This window comes from Montipora capricornis, chromosome 14, assembly GCF_036669925.1.
Source record: "Montipora capricornis isolate CH-2021 chromosome 14, ASM3666992v2, whole genome shotgun sequence".
NCBI classification, from domain to species: Eukaryota; Metazoa; Cnidaria; class Anthozoa; order Scleractinia; family Acroporidae; genus Montipora; species Montipora capricornis.
Window position 1 is genome coordinate 32,060,075 of NC_090896.1, and position 10,000 is coordinate 32,070,074.

General features: G+C 38.0%; 1 protein-coding gene across 1 annotated transcript in view; it reads left to right on the forward strand.

Annotated features, from left to right (window-relative positions):
* The window catches only part of LOC138032490 (bifunctional heparan sulfate N-deacetylase/N-sulfotransferase 4-like), a 29,406-nt gene extending 23,521 nt beyond the window's left edge, over window positions 1-5,885 (forward strand). The window contains exons 8-10 of the mRNA XM_068880192.1: window positions 600-770; window positions 1,234-1,340; window positions 5,535-5,885. Of these exons, the coding sequence (XP_068736293.1) occupies window positions 600-770; window positions 1,234-1,340; window positions 5,535-5,745 (489 nt within the window). The 3' untranslated portion in view covers window positions 5,746-5,885. The remainder of the gene's footprint in view (window positions 1-599; window positions 771-1,233; window positions 1,341-5,534) is intronic.
* The last annotated feature ends 4,115 nt before the right edge of the window (window positions 5,886-10,000 follow it).

Below are 10,000 nucleotides of genomic sequence, written 5' to 3' on the forward strand. Positions count from 1 at the left end.
TCGATGTGTGAAGGAAATATAAGTGCACAAGAGCATCTTTCTATGATTTGCTTTCTATGGAAGCATTTAATTATTATTAATTATTATTATCATTATTATTACTAATTTATTAGTTGTTTTCAGTTCTGATCATGTGGATGTGCATTGGGAGACCTCTTGACCATTAAACTTAATAACCCACTCGTGTGATTTAAGTGAGTGGTTTTAGTTGTCAAGACCACATAAAATATTTGTGATTTGATGTGCATTTGGATAAACTGTCAATCATCTCAAGTTCAATTGAACCCTGTCAAGCATCCCAAATTCCCTTAGCCTCTTGTCCCAATTTTAGCTCAGCCAGATTGCAGAAAGAGCTCTGAAGAGCACTTCATTTGCATGCAAAAACTCACTTCCGTATTTCTTCTATCTGCATGGTCAACTGTATCGTGTAAGAAGAGGCCCTTTGATGTTCCTAGAAAAGTCTTGAAGAGGATGGTCCCATTCTCTTCCCAACTTACTTAGTAAGATATAAGGCCCCCTGTTTGCAGGGTAGATCAACTGTATGGTTTCCCAACAATACAATGTAAGTAGTATAACTATTTTGTTCTGTCTTTTTGAAGCACATGAAAAGCCATGGAGTATCAGCGGCACAAATCCCATTCCACAAAGTTCTTACCAGTACCCATTCTACTGATGGAAAAGATGTCATAGCCCTTGGTCAGAGATGTTTGATACCAGGGTTGTATGTACAACATTTAGAAAGATGGTTAATGTACTTTTCACCTTCCCAGGTATATCACAAAAGTCATTGCTGTAACCTGATCTCAATCAGTGTTTCACTGTCTTTCTATCAATTAGCATGTGTACAGCCACCCCCTCCCCTGATTTTTTTCTGAAGGGATGTGGTGGCTGTCAGGCTATCTATCAAATGAATACATTTTGCTGAAGGAGTCCATTGACAGGTAGCTTCATAATTAATTTTAAGGTCTTTATATATTTTTTTGTTTTTGAAGAATTTTGTAATAATTATTATTCTAGTTCCGGTTGTTCGAAAGCCGATTAACTCAGTCCAGGATTAGCAAAGAATTTGGTTAGAATTTTTCAACTTTTTGGTGAACTTTCTTTTGCTTATGTTTGTTTTTCAAGATTGACTTCCTTTAATGTAAAATTTTGCCAAGTATCAGCATTGAACAACATTTAGGAATAGAGAAATAAAGTGAATTCCATGGTTAATTTTGTTGCAATTTCTTCCAGATTCTTATCCTTGATGGGGAAAAGCTAAGGACTCAACCTGCTGAGGTTATGTCAGAAGTTCAGAGATTTCTTGGTGTTACTGTTTACGATTACAATAAGAGACTAAGGTAATTCCTAAGTGAAGAGCCTGCTATACTGTCAAATTCAAGGACAAGTAAGGATACATGAGCATTCCTTTTTTGGGGTGGGGTTGGGGGGGTCGGGGTGCCCATGTTTCTTGTCTTAATTTTGCAATGCCTGGTGTCCCTGTTTCAAGACCATCTTTTTTTAGTCTTTATCATTGCCATGATTTCATGGCAGTAGTCTTGTCATTGGTTGCCATTTCATGTCATCCGTGTCATCATCCCAGGGTCGTATTGCTCAGAGGAATTTACCAGTTTTAGTACCTTCTTTTCACCTCTCAAAATTTATATCAGAGTGCAATTATAGTTTTTGCTATTATCTTGGGGCGTATTTATTATTGATGTACTAGGGCAGAGGTTAGAGGATTAATTAGATGCCTTTTATTTGTAGCAACTAATTAGATTAAAGTGTTAGGGCCTCTGTATATGGTCTCAGTTACCCGAGACAGCCCTCCTTCCTGAGACAACTTTTCTGAGCGTCTGAATGAGAACTGTGTGACTGAGACAAAGTTGACCCTACTTAATTATGCATAATTTATGTTTTAAGATGCATCTTCATAAAATATGTATGATCATCATTGCCCTTCTTTCTTTCCAGTTCGTTTTAATTAATTATACTTGCATTTCCCCGTTCAGAAAATGGACTGACAATCTTAACCGAGCGGTAATATGTAGTTTAAATAAAAAATTAAGGCTGTTTTTAAATCGAGAGTTTCCGTTGAATGCAGTGAGAATTTTAGTGGGAAAAACCTTTTCATTCGAAAGCAAAATGCTAGCAATATGTATAAGCCCCCAAGTCACTGCTTCTTTGATTTTTATTTGATGTGTGCACATTTAAGATTTTGCTGTCTCGTCTCGGGTAGTAGAGCCAAACTGTTTACATGCAACAAAGTTGTCTCGCCTGCCAGGGTTACCGTACATGCCGAGGCGAGACAACTTGCCGACTTCATGTAAACGGTTGATAGAATATTTTGTAAATAAATGAGAGGAAAATATCTCGCCCAGATAAACTCAAGGGGAGGGTTGTCTTGGGTGCTTGAGACCATATAAACAGGGCCTCAGAGTCAAATTAATATCACTTGTGTCCTATTAGTACATGTACAAATACCCAGTAAGAAACAGGTGATAGAGTTTGATGATAGGGTTTGACTAACACTCTTCTGGCATGTTTAGCCCTATTTCCTCTTTGGTCAATGTGTCAACAATAATAACGTGTACACTAATAATGGTTGCTACATGTATTGCAACTCTCTGGCCTGATCCCTATAATAATGCGCTGGGTGAGATTTGCCCAAGTTAGAGTGGTACACACCGGTAATTGAATTGTAGTAACTGGTGTGGGTTACATGAAAGTAGGACATTGAAGTGTGTTCCAGTTACCCGAGGTTTGAGTCTTAATTTTGACCATTAACTGAAGTAAATGTTTTCATGGGTATTTCCTGGTTGAACCTCTTGGTTTGGCATGTACTGTCTGTGTATGATAAGCTAATAAATTGACTGAAATAAGAAATTCCAATAATTAATATTGGTATTTTCCAAGTATTATTATTTCAGTCAAGGTAAACTTGAGCTTTGAGGTTTCAGTTAAGTTGATCTTTGTCCATTTGCAAGTTACACGTGGTTTATGGTTTATAGTTTATGGTCTAGGATTTATCTACTGCACATACTGTATCACAAATTCTCACGGTGGTTTACAAAATTAATCTTTCTCCGGGGGGAGATTGGACGTCTGCTTGTCAAGGCCCGGGCCTCTGGCTGCCACTATCAGTCCATATTAATTTGATCTCACCTACCTACCCATGTGAAAGGAGGACCACAAATCCGGAGGGGGGGGAGGGTCTCTTCCCTATACTCTTCAGGAACAGTGTGTGGTTTGTTTAACATCCCACAGTGTTGATTAACAGGAAGCGTTTTGAGGCAGGATTGGGCCTACAGTTTATAGTCTTTATATATTAACCATTTGTGCTTGTAATTACAAACTTAAGGCAGCACTTTCTCCCTCTGAGTTATTTTAGAACCCTGAGTGTTGGTCGGGCTGGAGTCTAACTCGGGACCTCCTGCCTGGTATCCTGGTGCTCAACCAACTGACCCACTGGCGTTGCTCAAACAAGGGTGAGGGTGAGGTCAAGGTTGAGGGTGGGGGATGAGAGTAAAATATGGATTAGGGTGAGGGGAGGGCTGCTAAAGGAAAGATGGTGAAGATAAGATGGGTCTTTGAAACATATGGATGGTAAAACTACAGAGCTAAAAGTGAAGCCAAACGGTGAAATGGTGAAATTATGTGGGCTTGCAAACTGCGAAGATCTGACCTCCAATAGCCTAGCATGCTGTTTGTAAATAACTGTAATAAGTACTGTGTGTAAGTTACGTAATATGCAAGTATAATTATGTAATAAATAAAGACAAAAAAAAATTTAAATTTAAAAAAAGAGTACTTTTAACATTTTTCCCGCTAGAAATAGAAAATCACTCCTAAAGTATGTTGCTTCAACTCCAGAAGACTATAATACCAGACAATTCAAATTAATGTTTGATGTTTTTGGTTGACTACAGAATTGATTAAATCCAAACGATTTTTTCAGATGAATCATTTGTTAAATAAAAAATTACTTTCATTGAACCACTTTCCTGGAATCTTTCCTCGAGACTTCTGTTGCAAACAGAGCTAGTTGTTGAAAGCTGCCCTAATTTATGCTTCTGTGTTTTTGATAGCTAGCATTTGAGCTTAGACTTAGATATTTCCAATGAAGGGACTGTGACAAAGTACAGTACAAGCTTGACTATGGGGAGCAAGTAGGTCTCAAGCCACAAACCCAAGTTGTTTCTTTCATCATATCACAACTGAGTAAATGTAATTTCTGACGTTTGAGTGATCTGGGAAGGAATTAGTCAGAAATTGATATTCTGACAGCATGGTGGAGAGGCTTGGGTTCGGTCAGGTGACTTGGGTGACTATTTATGGTTTTTGGTGGGCGATTTCTGTCATTCTACGTCAGTTGAAGTCCTTCTGGTGTCTTTCCTTTCTTTTTTTGTTTATTTTATTATGGAAGGGTTGTGTAGGTAATGTCATTATACCTTTTCCTTGAGGTTCAGTGCCACTGCATTAGATGAGGAATACGTTTCCACCTTTTTTGGCCACAAATAAGGAGTGGTTTTCGTATCTTGCGTGGTACATTAAGTTTGAATCATTGTCTATTGGCCTAGACTTAGTTCGTTGTAAAGTATCCTTATATTAAGCTTATTTCCATACGCAACACTTGTAACCATCAGATGGCTGTTTCATTTTTCGCAGCGATACTTGTAAGACCTATTAAATATTCTAATGACAACCCTGCTTGGTAATTAGCTGCATTAGGAAAGGCCTATGTCGTAGAGGATACTCACCCTTGACCTCACCCTCACCATCGTTTTGCAACGCCGACTGAGCCACTGGTGTGAGGTAAATGTCAATGTGCAAGAAAAACTCTTCAACCAAAGTGGTCAATAGTGATTGATGAGGCCCTGCGAATGTTGTTTGTTGTGGTTTCTCTTTACGTAATAATAATAATTGTCGCCGCTAATCGTCGTCGCAAGTACAGCAACGACACAGCTCAACAAGGTCGAACCGAAAGCATACAATGGCCCCGCTGGCAGCCACTATACGGTCCATGTGTGACCTTGGAGCACAGCTTACAGCCAGCGGGAATCAGCTGTATGTTGGTTTTTGCTGAGGGGGGAAAACGGGAGAGACCGGAGAAAAACCCTCGAAGCAGAAAAGAGAACCAACACAAACTCAACCCACTTATGGCGTCGGGTCCGGGAATCGAACCTGGGCCACATTGGTGGGAGGCGAATGCTCGTCATCGCCGTTATGGATCGTTTTCACGTGACGTCATCATTTTCTAAAATCCAAAACAAAAGAGCCACGAAAGTTTTTATCCTCATCAGGCATAAGAGGCGGTAAATTTACCCTGGCAGAGCCTCATTGATTCCTTCTCATTCACTTATTTGTTTATTACTCTTTTTATTAATTAAAATCTGATCTTTTACCATTTTGCAAGTTACACCTAAATGTAACTGATGTCAATGTGCAAGAAGAACTCTGCAAGCCAAGTTGTCATTATTGATTCATCAATATTATAATTGCAGGTCCCTTCATTCAGTGATTTAGTTTTTTAAATTATATTTTTGCTTTCTCAGATTTGACAAGCATAAAGGATTTTACTGTCAGATAACGTCTCAGGGAGGTAACCAGTGTCTTGGCAAAGGCAAAGGGCGGCAATATGCACCGATAGATGGAAAATCACGGCAATTTCTAGAGGAGTATTACAAAAAACCAAACAAAGATCTTGCCGACTTACTTCGTTTTTTTAGAAGGCCACAACCGAGCTGGCTGAGACCAAACAAATGATATTTTTATACTGGAAAATGGTCTCTTTCATCCAGAGAGGACTTAAATATTTGCCTAAGGGCACTATTTAATATGAAAAAATTATCCTACATTTTATTATCACACAAAAAAAATAATTATAATAATTGCTGAGAAACAGACCACACATAGGTTTATATCCATGGTTGTACATGTACCTTGCAACTTATTGAGTTTGGTGATGTCTTGGTGTTTTTAAAAGGGGTTTCAATGAAAGGTAACAAAAAATGTGTAATCCCCTATACACATTATAATCCAAAATGGCCACCATTTTAGTATTATTTTGTTTGTTTGCAAATTAGCTCTTGTTGCCTCGTTCAAGGTTTAATATTCTTTTAAATAATTTTTAAGTTTAAGAACTTGGCGACAAGGGCTAATTTGCAAGATTAAGCAAACAAACAAAATTGATACTGCCATGGCAGCCATTTTGGAATAAGGTGTTAGTTGGTGAGTGAATGAATGATGTGGCAATTCTAAGTTATTTATCATTTCCAAACTGGAACAGGTAGTTCAAATGGTGAGCAAAAGCTCCCAACTAGACAATTCCTTTGAAATAAACATTTTCCATTAGTAAAAAATTTAAATTTACCAAAAGAGTATTGGGAGGTGGGGGACAAAACACTCATGCCCCCTTCCCCCCCCAGTTTGTGGACTACCCCGATGGACTACCCAAATGGACTACCCTAAAATGGATTAACTCTTAAAAATACCATTTTGAATGAGTACTATTGAGAGAACTGAATTCATTATAAATTATACTTGCATTTCACATACCTTGTTTATTTTTGTACACACAGCCACACACAACTAAATGCAGGAATTGCATCGGTTTCACTTCACTTACATAAAGTAATCAGCCATCACAACAATTATTGGACGCAAACCTTTCAAAATGGGTGCTTAGACTGAAATACTGTTGATCAACGCCTTTTAAAATGGTGTTTAGGCTATAAGTAAGCACCATTTGAAACGCTGCTTACATATAGAGCAACAGTGGAATTTACATTTCTTTCAGGAATTTTGAGGTTGGGAAAAATAATTGCCATTCAGAGGGTGTAAAGTGCAAATGCTGGTTAGGGTTGCAGGTCTTTTTTTTTTTTACAATGATAACTGAAACAACCCAAACCTTTACGATAATGCTAACCTTAAACATCATCTAAAGCACATTGTTTAGGAGCAAGGGTGGCGCAGTAGGTTAATGCGCGGCCTTGGTGCATAAGGTCCCAAGTTCGATCCCCGGATCTCACATCCTTGTTTCGACTTCTTTCCTTTCGGTGTAGCCTACGTAGCTTTAAATACCCTTAAAACGGAGCACTGATGGAAAGAGGGGGGTAAAATGAGCGCACCGTCGGCTTCCTGGGAGAGTACTCTCTAGAGAGTAAAGAAACGTCTGACGTTAAATAACGTGTACCTTTACCTTTACCCTTTAGGCCTAATGTTAGGCCTAATGTTAGTATTAGTAAAGGTTTGTGTTCCAGCTTTGGTGAAACAATGACACTCCTGTGACCCTAACCTGCAACCTGAAGTTTACACAGTCTTCCCTTGCCACTTACGTTCTAATGGGAATTTTTGTTAAATGGTATACAAGAGTTATGTGGTCACTGATAAGATAGGATGAAAGCACAATAAATTATTATAAATAATAATATTATTATTTTTACTACCGACATGCATATAATTTGTTTTCATCACTGTGACAGTGATGATATTATGTTATGTGACTGCAAAGAGTACAGTTGTAACAAAAAAGATCTTAAGTTTAATAATGGTAATTATTGCAAAATAAGTAATTTATCTTTTACATTGTATCTAATATCTAACTTATTCATTCCCTGCTAGCAGAGGTCTCTTTTCTTTTGCGTTCGCTGGGCTGAGGAGTACGGAAGAAGAGACCTCTGCTGGGGGTCGAAACTCGCTCTGATCCAACCCCCGTACACAACCTTGGACGGCACTCTTCAACCGCATGCCCCATGATATGTTTGCTGACTTTGACTTGAGCCCACTGTGTCCCACACATTCCTTTACAGTAATTCAGCTGTTGTTAAGGGAGCCCACACAACATGAAGTGTGACGTAAGGATTTGGTCGCTAAGTAACCGCCGTGCATGCTCATTAGAGCGAGTTTCAACCCATGGAAGAGGTCTCTTCTCTCGTACTCATCAACCCAGCGAACGCAAAAGAAAATAGATCTCTGCTAGCAGGGAAACTTATTCATGACATCAATATACCTTTTTGAAGGTGAATTTCACAGTTCTAAGTTATTTGCAGTTTTAAGTTTGAAACAATTAATACAGTGGACTACTGGGATCTTTGGAAGATAAACATTTTTTTTTGTGAAATGTTTTGTTTAAATTTTGTAACTTACAATAAACTCTCAACAATGCAGCACAAATTGTTAGTGTGATGTTATAACAGAAATCAGGAGTGAAAATTGCATGAAGTTGTGTTGACATGAGCAATATACTATGGAGCCAAAAAGTGACAACCCAAATCTGCATGTCCTTTTACAAATTAAATTAATCAAACAACGATGACAACAATTCAAAGACTCTACTGGATAATACTGTATTCTTCTAAGGAAGCAATAGTACCATTACTATTCATGTCTATCATGTCAATTCATTTTTATCTCATTGTTAACTTACCAGCTTTTTAGCCTTTTGAAGACTGTGTAGTTCAGCAGTTGAAAGCTCGCTCCATAAAAGTTGGTCAAAGAACGTTTTCATTAACATTATGAATTATCCTGACTGCACGTATTTTTTTTCGTAATTCAAGAATAGTTGTGAAATGAAAAAAAAGTATTTTGAAAATTGGAAAAAGTGTTTTGTCGCAATCTTCTTGTGCTTGGGCCAGTGGTCAGTCAACATTGTGATCTGAAATACTTTATATTTGGATTTGCTAAATATTATTTTTTGGATTGTCCCTTTTCGGCTTCCGTAGCGTATAGTTTGAACTGGGTATAAATACTCTCCAGTTTGACGGCATGAAGAATCTCAAGTCAATGGAATATTGTAGTTTGAATGTTCGAAAAGGACGATTGGGTGGCCTCGATAGGATGCCATTGTTGGCTCTGTGTATTAAATCAATCCTTTTGAAGGATTCCTCCTGTATCAGTTAAATAACGCTGCTGGTGACGCTAGTAAAAATGATCCATTATGTCAATGTAATACTTCAAGTAAAAGATTAATTACATGTAATATTGTGTTACTAGGATTCAGCTCCTGGATTGCAACTGGCAATAGTACAAGAATTTTATTCCCAAACAAACACAAAAACGTTTTATCAAGTATCAGTGGTTCAGACTCGAACTATAGGAACATTTGGTGTTTAAATGAAAGATGTTTTCAAATTCTGAGCAAAGAACAGGGCTAGCTTTCTGCAGGGACTGCCATCTCCAGTATTTTCAACTTTGCTTTTCTGTACACGCCTTGTTACATTTTACTACCAATGCTAGCACCATTACTTTTAGTGTTCAGAATTTTGTCATGATTTACACGTCAGCATAGTAGTATTGTCAGTTCTGATAGTTTGCTAGAAAGCTGTTAAATTTCTTTCAAGTTAGTTAAGCTTTGGCAGGTTGAAGCTGGTTTCAATCGCATGCTGTGAGAGTAAAACCAAAATATCTGTAGTTACTTCAGCCAATCACACCACATTCTGCAACCATAGCTCAAAAGCAAAACCTGCAGTCGTGACCATAATGTTCATATTACTGGACGTTTCCTTGAAGGACCAAACAGTGATCCCACTGTGACAACTTTTACAAATAATGCGGCAAGAAAAGGTTTTTCCTCTCACAAACTGGTTTAAAAATCACACACTTCTTGTCAGGCATTACTAAACCACGAAAGAGAAAACGAAACACCAAATCAGCTATTCTTTTCTACTTTTTTTCCGCGAACATTGAAACTCACAGCAAAACAAATTCAGCAGATGTTGGTCCTGTTCAGAATTTTGTGGCATCCGCAAGGAGGGTAAGATAGGTCTCCAGTCGTGCATGTCTCAATGCACAATCTGGATACAAATTTAAGTCTTGTTTCGCAATGCCCCTTCTCGTCTCTTGCTGAGGGAACATTCCTCGCTCACAGTGGCATCTCTGATTCATTCTTTCAATACACTAAGTTGGTTATACCAGGCAAAATTACGTTATAACCTGAGGGAAGTACTGTATTTTTGTGAAATAGAAGAGTGAGATATTTATCAAAGCAATATGATGCATGGAATAAAGAGGTTAAGGTTGT